Source organism: Sciurus carolinensis, chromosome 13 (assembly GCF_902686445.1).
Source record: "Sciurus carolinensis chromosome 13, mSciCar1.2, whole genome shotgun sequence".
Taxonomy (NCBI): domain Eukaryota; kingdom Metazoa; phylum Chordata; class Mammalia; order Rodentia; family Sciuridae; genus Sciurus; species Sciurus carolinensis.
Window position 1 is genome coordinate 93,937,462 of NC_062225.1, and position 18,055 is coordinate 93,955,516.

At 51.0% G+C, this 18,055-nt stretch overlaps 1 protein-coding gene and 1 long non-coding RNA gene across 19 annotated transcripts in view; one reads left to right on the forward strand and one right to left on the reverse strand.

Moving 5' to 3' along the window:
- The window catches only part of Myt1l (myelin transcription factor 1 like), a 371,913-nt gene that overhangs the window by 303,147 nt on the left and 50,711 nt on the right, over positions 1–18,055 (forward strand). For 11 of the 18 annotated variants that reach the window (XM_047522641.1, XM_047522639.1, XM_047522638.1 and 8 more), the window contains 3 exons: positions 1,349–1,470; positions 1,823–1,885; positions 2,311–2,379. In XM_047522641.1, the coding sequence (XP_047378597.1) occupies positions 1,349–1,470; positions 1,823–1,885; positions 2,311–2,379 (254 nt within the window). The remainder of the gene's footprint in view (positions 1–1,348; positions 1,471–1,822; positions 1,886–2,310; positions 2,380–18,055) is intronic. The other 7 variants (XM_047522655.1, XM_047522646.1, XM_047522653.1 and 4 more) reach the window with 1 other exon arrangement.
- On the reverse strand, positions 798–3,993 carry LOC124963139 (uncharacterized). The gene is made up of 3 exons (XR_007104665.1): positions 3,651–3,993; positions 1,529–2,651; positions 798–1,378 (listed from the first exon to the last, which is right to left on the reverse strand). It is a non-coding gene; the product is annotated as an uncharacterized LOC124963139 (long non-coding RNA).

The window sequence follows — 18,055 nt, forward strand, 5'->3', positions numbered from 1 at the left end:
CAGAAGAGGTGTGTGACACGCTGGTTTGAGTGAACTACTGGCCCTTTTACATTGTATTCCTAACTAGCGTGTTTTGTTACAAATGATTTCTGGGAAAATGTGTAAACAGCACTAGTTCCTTTTCCAAGCAGCAGCCCAGGGTGTTCTCTGCTGCTAGAGGATGGTAATGAGGGGGAACCGTGGATGGCTGTCTGCATGCTCTCTGAAGCGAAGGCAGGGTGCCTCTCCAAGAAACCAACCTCCAGAGGATGTGCTAGCCTCAAATGCATTACTTGTTAGGATAGTGTTACACCCTTGTCAAGATATATTGTTGAAGGAGTTTGAATTTTCAAATTTAGGTTATTAAAGTAGATATAATATCCCGTGGGCTAAAAAAAATAGAAATGGAGGATTCTTTTTCTTTATTGGACCTTTTGTCCATATTTAGACTTGAGTATCTCCTTTATTTTCTACAAAATGAACATTTTTTTGAATGGAATAAGGAGACCCCTACCAAGCAGTCATGCCTTGCAGAAACAAGGAGGTGAGAAAAGAAATATGAGCTCCATGAAGGAGTTGGCAGGGGAGCCAACCGCCTATAAATCTATTATGTTTATTCCTCAAATTGATTTAAGTATTGAGGCACTGTGGGGGGAAAAATCAAATCTGGGTGGCAAGCTAAATTTCCAAAAATTTTTTCTCTCCTGCAGTGTTAAATAATTACCACCAAAAATCTGCATTATACTTAAATCCACAGATTTATTATAATTAGAATTAAGCTCCCATACAGGGACACAAATTCTCATCCTGTAGACCATGTGAGAAACAAAACCCAGCTCTGCAGAGTGCGTTTGGGGCACCAACTGCTGGTGCTGCCGCCTGTAGGGATTTCTAGGTTACTGCAAGTGGACACAGCTGAATGCAGGTACTTTCAGAGATCGCTGCCTAAGGGTAATTTAAAATCTCATTAACACAGCTGATCTTCCATTGACAGAGACTTAATGGCACATATATGTAAAACAGCTCCCAGTGACGTAGTGCTGAGTTGCAGTGCAGTGTCAGTGGTGGACAGCAGGCATCCCTGGACGCTGGATCAGAGGTCAATTGGAAGTGGCCTCCGGCTGTGGGTCCTGTTGCCAGTTTGGAGACTGAGTAAGGGGCTCTGACCATAGGGCAGAGGTTTAGAGCAGCTGCACACAGCACAGCTTGCTTTTTCAGAAGGAGCCTTGTCAGGGAAAAGTGCTTTTGAATTATGAATATGTGGTAGGAGAGGTGGGAAAGCAGAACAGCTGTCCGGCAGGCGTGGGGCCCTTCTTCCTCCTTGAACTGAGTTTCCACATGTGGCTCTGAAGCTGTGTTCTGTCTACAGCCAGAAGACTTGGACCCATTCCAGGAGGCTCTGGAAGAAAGAAGGTACCCTGGGGAGGTGACCATCCCGAGCCCCAAGCCCAAGTACCCCCAGTGCAAGGAGAGCAAAAAGGACCTGATAACGTAAGCATGACTCGAGGTGGAACTGGACTCTCCTCAGTCCTCCCTTCCTTTGGCTTACTTTTAAAGACCGATCTGTACACGCCTTGCCGTTTGAGCATGCACGTTCGCGGCACACAGTGTCTCCAGCTGCCAGTGGAGGAGGGCGGGAGGCTGACGTGTGCCTGCTGGTTCTCAATGATGCTCTGTCGTACGGAAGCGTCATCTCATTTGATCCTGTGCACGTCCCAGCTGTCCTTCAGGGTGCTTAAATCCCCTTGCAGACATTGCAGCTAAACTGGAAACAATGAAACTTTTTGAAAGTTTTCTTAAACGTACTTACTGTTCTGGCTGTTTTGTTTTTGTTTGGTGGCAGATGTCCAACTCCGGGGTGTGATGGGAGTGGTCATGTGACTGGCAATTACGCCTCACACAGAAGGTGTGGCTTCATTCTCTCATGGTGGATTCTGTCTTCAATTTATTGTTTTCAGCTTACCTCAACAATGCTGTCAAGTACCAACGTTGATTCTGTGTCGACCCCTAAGTGCTATATGTTGACCTTCAAAAGCATGCTGACTTATGTGTTGTATAATGTCTTTTAATCTCAAACTACTGAAATTTGCAAAATCTTCTCAAACATTTAAACCTAAGAGCACAAATTTTTTTAAAAAATCATTAACAGAAACATTTTCTTAAATTTACATTTGTTCATATTCAGAATTAATGATGCAAAAAATTCAATATACAGCACTTGCCCATTGCTCTTCTGCATTGAACTTTTTAATTTCAAATGTATGTTGTGTTCGTTCGGGCGGGTCCACTGCCTGGAGGCTCACTCACCTGCCCCCCTGGCCTGTCTTACAGTCTGTCCGGCTGCCCACTGGCTGACAAAAGCATCCGAAGTATGCTGGCCACCAGTTCACAAGAACTCAAGTAAGCTTTGATGAAAACAATTCTCTTTTAAAACCTATTCACTCAGTAGTTCACAAAAAACCGATGTGTCATTTGACAGAAAAGGCTTTGAAGGAGCCACCTGTGCATACCAGTGCCGTATTTAGTGCACGGGACGGGGCTTCGGGCTCAGCACATTTCTGGAAGATCCCTCGCCATTTTCCTTCATGTGCATCTCCAGTTCTTTCATACCACATCCTTTCTATCTGGAATTGTCTAAAGCACAGGTGTTTTATCTTCAGGTATGCATGCACCTGCAAGGAAAAGTTTACAAAGGTACTCAAACTTTTAAGAAGTGATTGTAATTTAAAAAAGAAAAGTTAAGCTTTTAAACTCAGAAATTAGTATAATTACTCAAAGTGTGGGTACTTAAATAGCCCAAAGGATAAGTCTGCCATGCTAGCAACCAGTTCCTTGAGTACGCTGGACTGACTTACTCAGGGTAACGGTGCATGAATCTGTGTCGTTGTGGTGTAGAGCTGCGCACACACACACACACACACACACACACACACACCTTCCTAGCAGCCCTGCCTCCCTGTCCCCTGAGCCTGTAACTTTCAAGCATGAATCTGGCAAAATCGTGAAAGCACCAGCGTCTACACCTGCCGCAGAGGCCTTCCTCCTTCGAGTCTACACATGCCACCTTCCAGGCCCAGACAGGGTGTTGGGAGGAAGGGGGCAAGTTATGTGGTGTGTCAAGCCTCCTGGGTGCTCAGGAGGAATGCGGGACATTCCACAGCATGAGGAGAGCCAGGCACCCTGGCTGTTGTCTGTCTCATCTGAACCCCATGTCAGGACATGGAATTCTTGCTTTCCCTTCTGCTTGGGAAGACTGTGTCCATGCCAGGAAAGCGCTGTTTTCCCCATGTTCAGCCCTCTCCCAGAGGTCCGTCCTGCCCTCGCCGTGACCGCAGACCAGGCTCCTCAGCACGCAGGCCTTCATTTCATGCCATGTCATTTCTTGCAGGATCCCTGTCCAAGGCCCTAGTGCCATAGACCACCTGCTCATGTTCAGTGACTTCCTGAACTAGCCCTTGCGCCACATGCTCCTGGGAGCTCTCTTCATGGACTGCCGCTGGAGGGCTTCCTCTTACCCTGCAGTCTGTAGCCTGGTCCAGAGTGCCTGGTGGACACTTAGCCGTAGCACCTCAGAGCGGACAGCCTTAGCAAGAGCCCTCACCACACTCTGTCCAGGCCTCTTCCTGTCCCAGCCGGGACCCACACTTCCCTCATGGCCCACAGTGACTCACTGCACTTGGATCCTGGCCATCACATCCCAACGTGGCGACACTCCTTTGTGTTTCTTGATGAGGAGTACTTTGCAAAACTTTGGCAGATCTCCATTTCCAACAGGCCAGCTGTGAACAAGAAAGCAGCCTGTGTGCTGCTTGCGTCTGGTGTTCTCTGACTGCCTAGTGCTGCAGACCCGAGTCCAGAGCCTGTCTCTAAACAGGCACTTTCACTGGCTTCTCGCCCTTAGTGCTGGGCTGCGAGGGAAGATGGTGTCCATCTGAAATTCCGGGCAGACCCCGGCTTCTGGAGTCCCACACTCCCTCTTCATCTCCTCCCCTCCCTTCGGGGGAGACGCTGTGATGATCCTCACCCGCAGATGCTTTGGAGGCAGGCAGCTCGCTCTCACATCCTCCAGAGCAGCCCGGGCCTGGCCACACCTCCTTCCTGCCTCTTCCTGGGGGGTACTGCACCGGGCGGGGTGGCCTTGGCCTGATTTCAGTTGATCTAAATACACACACAGTTCCAAGCTTCTCTTTACAAAAAAGTTCCCTTTTGCTTGACCCTTGCTGGGAAATATAAACTCAAATTATTTTCTGAAATGATCTATTTCTATTAATGGATCTTCAAAACTTAAGAATTCCCATTCAGTGCCTTCTGTACGAAGTTCACATTTGAATGACCAATTTTCACATGATGATGTCTTTTCAAACTGAGGAGACCATGGATCATTTATGCTCTTTGCCTCTTTAACATTTTAGCCAGTGAGCTCATCTCTTCTGTGTTCCGAGTCAGAGAGCTCTGCTGGGGTTTTCCTAAGCAGAGGTGCCTGGGCCAACCCCTAAGATGTACAATAGTTTCCTGTAGAATAATTCACACTCAAGCCCTTTCCAATGTACTATTCTTCTTATGCATTTTTGAAGTTTGATCAATTCTTACAGCATCATCCCACTTGAGTAAAACAGCAAAGTCACTATTCAGTGTCTGAGGCAGTCCCTGCAATGTTCCATTGAGACATATTAGGAAGTGGATCCCAATTACCTCAAAAAGGTCTCTCTTTGCATCCAATGTCACATGGAATTTTCTGGGAATTTTCCTCTTGTCATTTCCAACACTAAATTTTTTTTTTTAGTTGGCCATTAGCAGTACATTCTTGACCATGCACAAGATGAATTTTGCCAGATAAACCTAGGTCTTGGATCTTCAGAGCTCTTAGACTTCCTGAGTTAACACTATGCTTAGTTCTTATCTGTAGCAACAGATGTGAAATAGTTTTAATAAGAAGTCAATAATTTTGTGTCTGATTGTGTACAGTATGTAAACTGAAAACATATTAAAATGTAATGTGTGCATGAATCTTCTTTGAACACCAGAACACTACTTTCTCTGGCCCCTCCTTCAGATGATGGTGAGACACAGTTCTGTGGTAGGGAGGGGTGCAGGGGAAACCCCAGGTGCTCAGAGGTGGGGTGCACACCTTCCCCCAGGCCACCTCCCAGGGGCTCCCTGGCTGTGACGCTGAGGCCACAGGTCAAAAAGCAACAAAGCTGTGAAAATCAAAGTGAATTTTTGGCAAGAACTCTACTTTACATGATTCCAAAGAGTAGTTTCTTCTCTTGGAATTTCATTCCCATGGACCTCCTAAAAGAAGCAACAGGAGAGCACTTGTGAATCACCCCCAGCATGGGGGCTGCTTTTCCTCGGGACCATGCCTCCCAGTCAGGAGCCCCTTTCCTACTGCAGATGCGTGTCCAGTGCAGACACCGGGATGTAGGTATCCCAGCATTTTAAGGGCAGTGTACGCCAGGTCAGAGCTGATTTCAGACAGAGGTAATGAGCTCTTCAAACAGGCTCCCAAATTGGCTTCCACTTATGACTTGACCAAATTCAAATACCTCACTCTTTCTCACGTCTTCAGCTTGCAGAAGGAGTGTGGTCCTTACTCTAAGCCTGTCAGGAAGAGGGACTTGAGACCACTGGTAGTCTTTGCTTCTCTATCTTGCGCTTGGACTTAATCGTCACTGGTGTGGGGATCCTGCCTGTTGCTCTTAGTGCTCACCCGGCTCTGTGATCTCTGGCTGCGTCCTAGGGGTTTAGGTTTAGGTATGTAGCGAGTTTAGCCACACATGACATAAACCTTCTTTTGTAGCCTGGTTTTAGCTATTTTAAAATAAAGTGTAAATCAAAGAATTAAAATCTCGAACTTGGGTCAAAACCTAAAGGCTACTTGTTTCTAGGCTGTCCTTGGGCTTGTGTGTTAGCCTGTAAACCTAAGGCAGGTGCGGGGGGGGTCATTTACCAGGCTCTGCCAGGGGACATACATCTCACAGCACCATGATCAGGGAGCAGAGTTTCATGCACGTTTGAACCCCAGGAACGCTCCTCATTCTGTAATCGTTCGCCTTCTCCATTTACCATAGTGACGCCACAGAACATTGTGAGCTTTTTACTTCTGTCTGCTCGGGTCTGGTTTCAACAGACAGCTGTATTTCCGTCTTGGGCATTGGCCTCTGAGTAAACTCAGCCTCGTTTTGGCCTCCCCATGGAGCAGGGGTGTCTTCCACTTCAAAGATTACCCCAGGACCCTGGGTTTGGTTAGAAGTCCTCTCATTCGGCAGCTGACTCTTCCCCAAGCCCTGGTGCACAGCACATTTGTGCAGGAGCATGCATCTTGGGGAGAAGGGTGTCCTGGGCAGGTCTCCCACACACAATTGGAAGAGACAAAGAGAGCCCTGCCCTGGTCTTGAGATTTGCCTCCTGTCCCAAGCCACCTCAAGCACAGAGAAACCTGTTGGCAAGATGTGCTTCACATTGATTCCCCACCAAAGGTTGTGTGTAGCTATAGCTGTAACTGCACACTCACACACAGAGTCACGCAGATGCTCATGTGCACTTGCTCTTGTGTGGATTTCTTAAAACCCATGCAGGGCTATAAGGAAATCACGGGGGCCAACCAGCAGCTGCCAAGTTTCCAGAACCCCTCATGCACTCCCCACAGGAAGCCCTTTCTCAGTCACTCTCACCAGCAGCTAAATGCATTTTGCTCTTGTTCTAGCAAGTGACTAGTTCTACCATTTCTATTTCGGCATCTATAGAAGGTTTTTAAGGCTTTCACAATAGCAATTTTGAAACTACCAACTATAACTTACAGATATACTTGTGTTTTACCATGAGTAAAGCCAGCTTCAGCTCAACATAGAAAACATGGGCAAGTAGGACATCTTCATGTCTAAAATAAGAATGTGCAAGGTCTGCTTCAATCATGACGTGCACACAAAGAAACAGACAAACCCATAATTAGCTAATGGAAGGAGCCCACCACAGGTGGTCCACCAGTTTCTGCAAAATGGGAACCAGAACAGCCTCTAGCTCCCTTCCTGTCCCTGGTGAGTCCCTGCCCCTTGGCGATCACACCCCATGTAGACCCCAGGCACCAGCTGGGGAATAGCCTGGACCCTGAGGGACACGCCTCCTTAGGATGTTTGCTGGTCCAGCCAGATCCCTGTCCCAAATTGTGCTCCAGAGCTGAAGGTGTGGGGCTAGGTCCACCTCACCACGGTTAACTACCCGCATTCACACAGGGACACACAGACCAGCCCAAGCCAGCAGCAAAGGGTCTGCACATGCAAACCCCTGCAGACCTGGTGGCACTTAGAAGCAGGCTCCTTGCTGCCACATCTCACCTTTGTCAGCTTCCATGCGGGCACCTGAAGTTTCTCAGCGTGGAAGTCGGACTAGGTACTGAGGGGCAGCAGGAGGCCAGGACCACCCACACTGTCCTTGTGAGGAAAGCCCTCCTGCAGACCCAATGCAGAGCCCGAGGAGCACAACCTTGATCTATGCCTGCTTCCTGGTCATGGACCGGGTGGCATTGGGAGTGGCCTTGGAGACACTGGGGAATGTCCTTACTGGAAGGCATACACAGACATCCCAGGCTCTTCAGCCGTGTGCCCTGTGAATACGTCAGCCACTGCAGGTAGGGAGCAGAAGCGCAGACATTTCCTAAGGACTGCCTGATCTCTCACGTCTCACTGAAATATGGATCTCTAATCTACTCAAAAACCTGAGTCTCTGACTCCAGGAGACTCCACATCGAGTTCTGTAATTACACAAAGGGAGAGGCCACTGTGCATTCCCACTCCTGGGCCGCCTGTGACCGTCTAGCCAGACGTCCTCACGTCTGCTCTTGCTGGGCCTCACCGCAGGGTCTCTGGTGGTCTTGTTAGCACACAGGAGGTCTTCTGGATAGTGAGTGCTCCTCCTGGGCTAAGCCTACGTCCAGAGCTCCTCACCCACGGCCAGCTGGCTCCTCTGGGCTCACACTCACTTCCTGGAGGAGCAACAGCAGATCCCCAGGCCACTGAGTTCCGGCATGGAAGCGCAGACCAGGAAGCACATTGGCAGGGGCATCAGGGCTGGGTGAAGCGCCATTCATCTGTTCTGAAGACATCTGATCAGTGTCCAGAGACAAGACCAGTTGCTGCCCTCCAGAAGCTGCTGGCCACGTTTTCAAAATGAAGGGGAAACGTATAAACCTGCAGACTCCCAGGCGGTGCCCCAGATGTACCTGAGATCAGGCCAGGGAGGCACTGGGTAATCTGGACTGAGTCTGGGAGGGTGGCCCAACAGTGGAAATGAAAGGAGGGTCACAGTAGGCAGAGCCCCATGGACACAGCCAGCTCCACTGCCACAGATGGCTCAGTCACCCTGGCCACAGAGGACCACAGGGACGTGACCAACATTGTGCTGGTGAGCACAGAAGACATTGTCCTGAAACTCAGCGGTGGCAGCAGGTGGCAAGCAGAGCCCAGGGCATGGACTGCGGAGAGGGGGATGGAGGAAAAGCTCCCCTGCAGGAGTCTCAGGAAGAGGAGGAGGGCGAGGAGGAGGGCAAGGACCTAGGAAGGCTCAGGGAGCAGACCCAGGCCTGCCCTAGCTCTCTCTCCACCACAGGAGGGAGGACCAGCCTGCCTGGTGAGAGACTCGGAAGGTCCTCCAGGAAGCCCAGCTCTGTGGCCTCAGCCACAAGGGCCACAAGGCAGCCTGTGGCCCATGTCAACAACAGTGGCCTCCACCTGGGAAGGCAGGAGGCAGGACCACAGGACCCTGGTTTTCTAAACAGGATGCGTTGGATCAAATCTGTGCTCACAGTATATGTCCAGCTCCTCTCTATTGGACGGACTGATGGCTGCCTTGATCGGGTCTTCATCTTGCCAGTAGAAAATGAAATTCTCAGGTTTTTCGTTGATATCCCTAAAGCAAAACATGGCGAATGCAGTTTCCCCAGTCTTTCACACGGAGGAGGCCCTGGAAATCTGAGGGCTCCCCACCCCAGAGCCCACGGTCAGGAGCTCTCACCGTCCTCCAGCAGGGCTGGGCCCATCACCCACAGGGCTGCTGCCCCTCTCCTCTGCCACATCCGCCCTTGTCCTGTCTGGACGCGTCTTACACCACAGAAGGAGCCGCCGAGCTGCCTGTGGTGCACCTGGGTTGGGGACATGCATGATACTGTGACCAAACTGGGAAATGATGGAAACTGAGAAGGGGCCGTGGAGCCTGTTTCTCCTGAACTGCTTTCTGGTGCTGTGCTTTCTCCCCTCAGAATCAATACAGGCACCAAAACATCCTAAATGACATTGCCTACTTTCAAAACCTAAGCCATTGTCATTAACTCAAATCTAAAATAATCCTCTTACAAAACTATTTGAAATTATTCTTTGAATAAATCAACTTTATAACTTCTGGTTTACTTTTCTTTTTAAAACATACACAGCACACCAACAAGATGGAGAATTTACAATTCTTAAAATTTTATGTACTGCAGTTTTAAAGCTATTTTAAACATATGTGCATATTTTCAAATCATAAATTTTGAATTCATCTTATAAATTCACACACACACACACACACACTCATCTTGTTGCAAAGCTAAAATTCAAACCAGACATGATCCTTTCACGTTTAACTGATTTCTAAGCTCTCTTCACGGTTTGAATCTGGCTGGGCGGGGCCTCCTCTGATTATTGGGGATGGTTCCATCTTCACCCTGTCGTTAGCACTCTGGGGGATTCTGAAGAGGCAGCCCTCAGACATGGTGTGACTGTAGTCTCTGCCAGACACCCAGGTGCTGGGCTGGTGAGGAGAGAGACTGAGCCAGAGGGCCCTGCTGGAACACCAGGCTCTGCTGGCCTTTAGTTGTAAAGTCCAGGTTTTAATCTCATCAACACTTCACTAATTTAGAGTTCCCTGGAGCAAAATGAATGAAATTGGAAATAAAGTAGATGTTCCCTTTGGGAAATCACTGACTAGGCTTTTGGAGGGCATTTTTTCCTGGCAATTTTGGGAGAGAATCACTCTCTTTGGACTTTCCTGATTGGAAGGACTGGAGGAGACTAAGGTTGCTTGTGATGAGGCAGAGCTGGGGAGGTGGACAGCACGCACAGCAGCTGCAGATCCGACCTCCGGCATTCTGTTTATAGACTTATTCCTCAACCTCAACGGCCCAGGATCTCCAGCCAATGGCCATCCAAGGAGAGGGGCGTCTCCTCCATGCTATTCTTCTGCGTTCTTACAGAAAGAGCTTTGTCCCTGGCACCCCTCAATTCTGTCCATTCCATTTACAACCATCTGGGTCCAATGGGCTCGTTTTCTCTGCTCCAAGTTGGGAGGCAAGACGTCCCGTCTCCCTGCAAGGAAAAGTGGAGAACATCCTGACCACTGAAGCACAGGGCCTTCGCTCTCCTGGCTTCTCCTAAGAGCAGGCGCAGCAGACACATCCGAGTGGCCACGCTTGGAGCTGCAACCTGAGTCTCCAGACTGTCCCACAGAAAGACTGTCCCACACTATCCATTCTGCCCTGAGCCAGTCAGTGGCCACAGCCTCTTGGGTGAGACTACTGTGCCTGAGGAATTGAACTCCTGCGTGTCTTGAATTTGCACTGATTGAAGTTTAAATGCAATTATCAAATGGATATACAGAGCGAGCAATGCCAAAGAGAGCCGCAGACTTCATTTACACTGATCTTGTGCACTGATTACCACATCCTAGTAAACATGGAGGATTAGTTTATTTCTGCATTGACCAGTTTTGAAGCCTTTGACATCTTGGTCCTCCATAATGTTGTATACTAGGAAGTCACTGGTAAACAGATGAATGCTTTCTATTGATGCACAGCATCTCTTCCACTTAACACTTTGTAGACAGATGAAAGCTGAGTGTGACTTGAATCCCAGGGCCACTGCACTGCTATTGGAGCAGAGTGCTTGCTGGGGGCATGTGAAGACTGGAGGCCTCCTACTTGGGACCAGGGAGTGGCATTCCACAAGTCAATGGAAGCCTGTCATTTTATGTTTGTTTTTAAAAGCTCTTCTGCTTCATGACGTTCAGGCAGGTGCAGGAATTCAGACCTGGTAGGTAGTGTGGTCAGAGTCCGCTAGGCCAGCTCCTCCAGTGTCCGAATAGGCTGGACATAACTGGCAGGCACATAAGCAGCCGAGGGGACCCTGGAGTTGCCGGAAGCTTGTGCACTCACGCTTGCTCTACCACAGCCCACCTGCCGGGCAGTGCTTCAGGCCGGGCGCAGGGCCTCCCTGGCCCCACTTTCCTGTGGTCCGAATTACGAAGATGGCACTGTAATGTACTTTTTATGACCTAGCATACAAACCGGTGACCCTTCCCAGCTTGTTTTTAGCCTCACGGCCAGTAGGAGCAACTCGGGCTGCCCAGCCTGCTCAGACACTGCACGCAGCTTTGGGGACCATGCCTGTCCAGCCGCGGGGCAGCCAGTACTTACACTGCATTTTTCTTTATGAGGTCAAGTACTGAAAGCACTTTATTCTGATTATGCTGTTTAATTTAATTAGGGTAAAGAACATACACAACAGATATAAAATCACCTAATACTGGCACACATGTTTCTGTAGTTCAGAGAGAAAACATACTATTAATCAAGCAAGAAAATTTATAAGTGACTTACTGGGCACAAAATAAGTTCAAAAAATTAAGAAAACCAAAGAAAAAAATTACATATATCCCCACTGCTCTAAGATCATGTTAGCATTTTGATTAATCTTGATGTTATCTATAATCTTAAAGCCTGTCTTTTGGCTAAATATGTAGATAATATAATCTTATTTCATTAGCTGCATAATATTTCTAGGACAAAATGTTTCTGTAGCTTCCATTATGACAAATCAACCGCCCCCCCCATGTTTTAAAGCAGGTGTCCCAAGGAAGACTCCTTCTGCCAGGTCCAGTCATGACAGGTGTGTCCCCTAGGGCTGGCTCTCATAGGCAGGTCACAGAGGTACCCTCGCTGGCCCCATGCCTCAGCCCCAACATTAGAAGCCTCTGCTGCAGTAAACAAATCAGGTCTGCTTCCTCTGTGGTTCCTCATATCTGGGGAAACAGCAGGCGTGTGATCCCTTCATCCTGGTAGCCCACCTGCAAGGCTGGGGCAGCGGCCAGGAGAAAGTTCTAGAATGTGTAGCAGCCTGAAGGCAAGTCAGGTCCCCTAGGGCTGTAGGTCTTGGTAGGACTTGGGACTCTGTCTGAGGTGAGCTTTTAGCAGAAGGATGACATTGCCAGGCATAGTTTACAAGTCCCTTTGTCACCATGTCACTGCAGGGACATGCAGGATGGACGGGGGGGGGGGGGCAGTGGTGAGGGCGCAGGAGCAGAGGCAGGCCAGGAGGACAGGTGCTCCGGGGGAAATAGCTGTGGTCAGATTCAGGATGTTTCTCCAGGGGAGCTGGGTGTGGCGCCCTTCCTGACATGGAGCCCTTCCTGAGGTGGAGCTGTGCGTACAGGAGGCAGGGATGGGTTCCAGTGCGGGGGCAGTGCCTGACTCCGGCTGGCGCCCTGGCCCTGCAGGACCTCAGCAGACACGTGGTCCTCAGACCCTGAATATCAGGTGTGAACAGGGACCAGGAAGGACACCAAGACTGACCCTCCTCACCCCCCTACTCTGAACGGAAGCACAGGTCCCCTGGAGTTTTCTGCTTCCACACTGGTGGGGAGGCCCAGAAGAAAACCAGCATCACTATGAAGCTGTGCAACCTTCCACGCTGCTGCCTCGCTCCCAGGGTGCAGGGTTCCTTCTGTGAACGGCTCAGTGTGCCCTGCTGCCAGACGGGGAGAGCGTCAGCGTGACCGCACAGCTGGCCCTCACGCCTCTGTGTGCACACGGATTCACTTCAGAGCCACACTGTGCATCTGACCTGCTCAGGTAGCAGCACCATGGGGTTATTTGCAAGCAATTGGAACACTGCTGCTCTTGAACACCTTGATGAGGAGCCGGGTCAGGCCATTAGGGGAATGGACATCCACTGTGCAGTGACCCGGTGACCATGGTGAGGCTGGCCGCCGGCACAGGGAGCAGCAGCTCGTTCTCGGGGGGACCTGGCACACACACACTGAGGCTTAGGTGTTGCCCTCGCAGGTCAGAGAGGATGAAAAGAGCGTTTGGGTAGAGAGCTGTTACCAACAGCACCTGCACCTGCCCACAACTTACAGATGTCCACCCAGCCTGTCTGGTGACTGTGGACACTACGAGGGGCAGGGAGAGGAGGAAAAGCGGACCTCTCCTGGAGAAGTGCTCCGTTTTCACCTTTGGCAGGAGGGACATGCCACGCTCTCAGACACGCAGCCTCCTACACGTAGGTGATAGCGCAAGGACTCAAACATATTCCTAAGTCCTTAAAATGACCACTTCAAATGCACACGTACTTCCTGGTCCAAGAGCGATACAGCGCCTTTCTGCTTCGGCCCTTGAGAAGCAGGCAGATGCCCTTGAAATGATGCTTCTGAACCCTTTTGTCCTTCAAGCTCCCAGCCAAACCCCTAGCCAGACCTGGTCAGCCTTGGCCAGACCAGTGAGGGCAGCTTCCAGCCAGCAGCTGAGTGCTGTGCTGCCCAACAGGACACGACCCTCCCACTGGCAAGCCCCGGGCACCTGGCTTCTCCATGGTGGCCATGCGCCATTTTGCTCTGGTTGTCTGGTGGCCTGTGTCACGTGCTAGGACTTCAGGTGGGACTCCAGCCGTGGACAGCTGACATCTCTAAAGAACTTTGAACATTGCAGCAAATGGCAGATTCAAGCCATTCACTAAACCAGTTAATGGGTGGGTGGGAAAATACTTATTTGTCCCACACAAACTTGTGAGAAACCTGAGTTCTGAGGCAGAACAGCTGAGGGCAGCTGACAGGGTCAGTGCACAGCCAGGACAATGCACTGCAGCCTGCCCTGCACTCAGGGGGCCAAGTCCTCAGCATGTCTTCACGGCAGGCATGAGGAGCACTGGGCACACAGCTGGAGGCTGGCCAGCGTGGGGAAGTCTGCGTGTCCTGGCGAGTGTGAGAGCCTGCTTCCCCTCCACGCTACACAGCCTCCAGCTCCAGCAGGAGGTAGCCTGAGCCCTGCTGAGCAGAGCTCTGACCCAAGGCCCTCTGAGCTCCCCTGCTGGGTCCTTCTACATCACCTCCTCTCCACTTTCCAAATTCAAAAATGGTCTTGGGAAAACCAGAATTTTGCCTGTTTTCAGACCTGGGTTGTTTGTAGACAGAAATTACATGAGCGTTGGGTCATTTTGAGCAGGCTCCCTCCTCTGGGGCAACTCTCGTCTGGAAGGCTCTGCCCAGAGGTCTCTCTTTTCAGGTCCTTCCTCATGGTTTGGAGTGCCGTCTCCCTCTGCTCTTCCCACAGGACAGGCTCCTTCCTCTCCTGTCCCCTGCCATTCCTCGCCACACCTGTGATACTCATGAGGCTGAAGGTAGCGGGAAGTTAAGAGCTTTCTGTTGCTAAGTCTTCAGGCTCAGAGCTCCCACGTTCCCTGCCTCGTGGCAGAGCATGTCTCCCTGTTGGGTGTTCTGTTTCTGTTGGCTAGCCACTTGCTTTAAATTAGACATGCAGTTTTCACCTTAGTCACTTGGTGCTACCAAGACTCAGTCCTGTGGGCCAGGGCTCTTACAGATCTCATCAGAGGGCATGCTCCACACCCCAAGGACTTGGGCACCTTTGTTCAGGGCTATATGCCCAGAGTCCAGAATGGTGCCTGGCCACATTGGACACTGGACAGACATTTGTGTTCATTGCATCACAACTTCCAGATGCTCCTGTGGACTCTGGCCTCCCACAGGGGAGGTGGTCACATGCCACGGTTCCATGGGCGTGACTGAGCTGTGATACCACATCTCACCCTTAGAATCTGTCGGCAGTGATGAGGCAGCCCTCCACCTCTCTGGGTGCTTCTTAGCTCTTGATATCTTGGAAATACTGGAAATGCCTGTCTCTAGTGTTGAATTCCCCAGGGATGTCTGGAGCAAGTGTTTAGGCTAAAAGGAAATAGTTTTAATGTTTGCTTTTTGTTTCATTGCAAGTATTTGGGATCCATCACTTGTTTCCTTCGATCTATTATTTATCTTTCTAAAACTCTGGTCAGTATGTGCAAGTTGCATTAATGAAGATCCCTCAAAGGCCTGGGGCCTCTGAGAGCTTTGGGCCATCAGCATGTGCCGTGAGCAGCTAGGGCACGGGGTGCTCACCTTCCTGCTGAGCACAGCACCTCGAGGCTTCCAGGCCCTCCAAAGGCCATGGCAGGAGCTCCGAGCACAGGTCACACACAGACCCAGAGCCAGACCTCCTGAGGGAAGACCTGGCTTGGCCGCCCTGCAGTCCTGGTGAGGTGCCCCGCCTTTCCTGCCTCCCTCTTCAGGATGGGGACAGACTGGCACGTTCTCACAGGTGGTTTTAAAGACCAGGTGAGTCATGTTTGTAAAGTGCTCACAATAGCACTGGTGTCCAGAACAGCTGTACAATGCTTTTGTTAAATGAGCGACTAAGGACAGGGACCACATGGAGACCAGCATGAGAGTCTCAGTAGGCCAGGCCAAAGGAACTCTGAGACTGCTTGGTGGAGGGGGAGGCGTCAGAAGAAAAGGACTAAAATTTAACCCAATTCCAACAACAAATGAAATAGGACTTCTTGTCTTTGAAGCTCCCAAAACCAAGATCAAAATATTTCAAAGATAAAAGAATTCTATTTTCCTAATCTGTCTTTTCCTCACTCTGGTCTAACATGGTATGATTTTAGAATACTTACATCAGACTTGCAAATCAGGTTTAGAATCATCAAATAAAAATGTCCATCCGTCGGCCGGCTTTACTCCCACCCGGTCCACGCTCGTTCCACTGCCCCCCTGAATTCTGACGTGCTTTCCAAGGGGTGTATTTTGATCACCTTTATTCTTTGTCATTTCCTTATTTTTCAAATGATTTTGAATCCATGCTTCATCTCTCATGCTTCATGATAAGACCTGCTACAGTGAAGGTGTCTCCGTGTCCTGCGTCCCTGGGGGTGAGAGCCTCTCCTGAGGCTGCAAGTCCTCTCTCTTGGTTTCCTTCTCTAACTTCCAAGCCAGGCAGGTCTGGTGACTTGGGGTGGTCTGTTGTGAAACCGTGAGCTCTAGCTCTTCTGTGTTCGGTGCCTTTCCAGAAAGCCACTGTGGTCCCTGAGGGGTTATTAGCCCTGTACGTCAGGTTCCACGTGGCTTCTGTAAGTGACATGTCATCTGAGGTCAGTTCCGAGGCTTCCTGACTTTGTCTCTCAGCAATGGCCCTTGTTGCTGCTCCAGGGTGCTTTGGATATTGACTTCTTACCTCAGGAACAACTGTTCAGTGCAGACCAGGGTGGGGGTGCATGACAGGACTTCTTTCGCTGGCTGTCTTGGGTGCTTTCCAGATGCTTGGTGTCTACCCACACGCTCATTCATTCAGCATGTTCTTACTCCAGCTCTCGCTCATGCTGGCCCACAATGCTGAAGACAGAGAGACCCAGGCAGAGCGTGGCCTTCGGGGCGGCTGGCCAGGAGTTCACCTCCCTGTGACGGAGGAGGAGGGACCCATGGAACCTGAGCTCAGACCTCTTCCTCACCAAGATCAATTAGATGAACTCAATTCTCTCTTCTAAAAAGGCAGCAGAAGCCTCTGCCCCAGCTTCACACTCCCTGTGGGAACAAATGAACTCACACCTCATCTGACCCTGGTTGTGGGGCAGGATGGAGGGCCAGAGGTCCGTCTGTGATTGCAGGTGGACAATCACACCCATTTTTCACATGAGGGAGCAAGGGGCCGAGAGCGACGGACTCTCAGAGTCACAGGGAACTTAGTTGTCAGACCAAGTCTGGTGGACCTTCCGACCGCTCAGCCCAGAGACCTTTCGCCAGCGTGACACAGACCCCTGCCCCGGCACCACAGACCTCCCAGCCCCGTAAGGGCCAGCTCTGGGACTGGAGACGTGGCCTACGAGCGGTTTCGGCTCAGTCTCCACTCTCAACCTACCGGGACTCGATTGCACACCTGGGAAGCAGGCAGGGCCTGGGCCTGAAGAGCAGTGGAGCTGAGGCCCTGCCCTGTGGCTGCGGCTCTGTCCACCTGAGCAGTAGCTTGGCGATGCCGTCGAGAGCACCCGTTGGCCTGTCATCCCAGCAGCTCAGGAAGCTGAGGCAGGACGATCGTGAGTTCAAAGCCAGCCTCAGTAACTTAGTGAGACCCTGCCTCCAGATAAAAAATAAAAAGGAGTGGAGATGTGGCTCAGTGGTTACGTGCCCCCAGGTTCAATCCCAAGTACCACCACCAAAAAGAAAAGGAAGAGTACCAGTACTGGTGTGCCGGTGTGCCTCGTCGACCGGAACGGCAGAAGCAGAGGAAGCGTGGGCCAGGAGGTGAGGCTGGGAGGAAGAGCCAGAGCACTGAGCCTGGCCGCGGGAATGGATCTCCACAGCAGGACTCCCCAGATATCTTCTCTGAGCTGAGTCTCTTCAAAGGAAACACTGCAGGTGTCAAAATCAGAGCTGTCTTTCGTGAGGGTGAGCCACACCTGGAGGAGGAGGTGATATGGAGCACCTTTCCTCACCTGCAGAAGTCTGGCTGGTCTGCATGGGAGGCTGTGTGGCGCCTTAGACGGGAACAGAGCCACGCTGTTCCCTTCCACGACGGGCCACAGGTGGACGCACAGCAGAAGAGTGAGGGTGGCCACTGGCACAGGACCCAGCTCAGTGCCTCCTCTAGGCCTCTCACCTCAGCCCCCTGGCGAGGCTTCCCTGGAGCTGGGGGCTGCTATCGTCAGGGTGGTCGTGTGTGAGCTTCTCGTGGCCCAGGGGATGAAGGGGGTCCCGGGAGGAGGCTTCCAGACCATCGCTGAGCGGAAGCAGGCCCCAGGAGCACTCCTCCTGCCAGCACAACTGACAAAGCCTGCCTTGGCTCCAGGACTCCGCGGCTCAGGTGCACTTGTTTCTGCCACCGCGGGTCTTCCTGCAGGTCGTCCTGCAGGCCGAAGCAAGCTCAGTGAGTGGCCTCAGTGCAACACCTGCCTGCGGAGAGCCACCGCAGAGAGCCACTGTGAGACCGGCCCCTTGGGCGAAGGAGGCA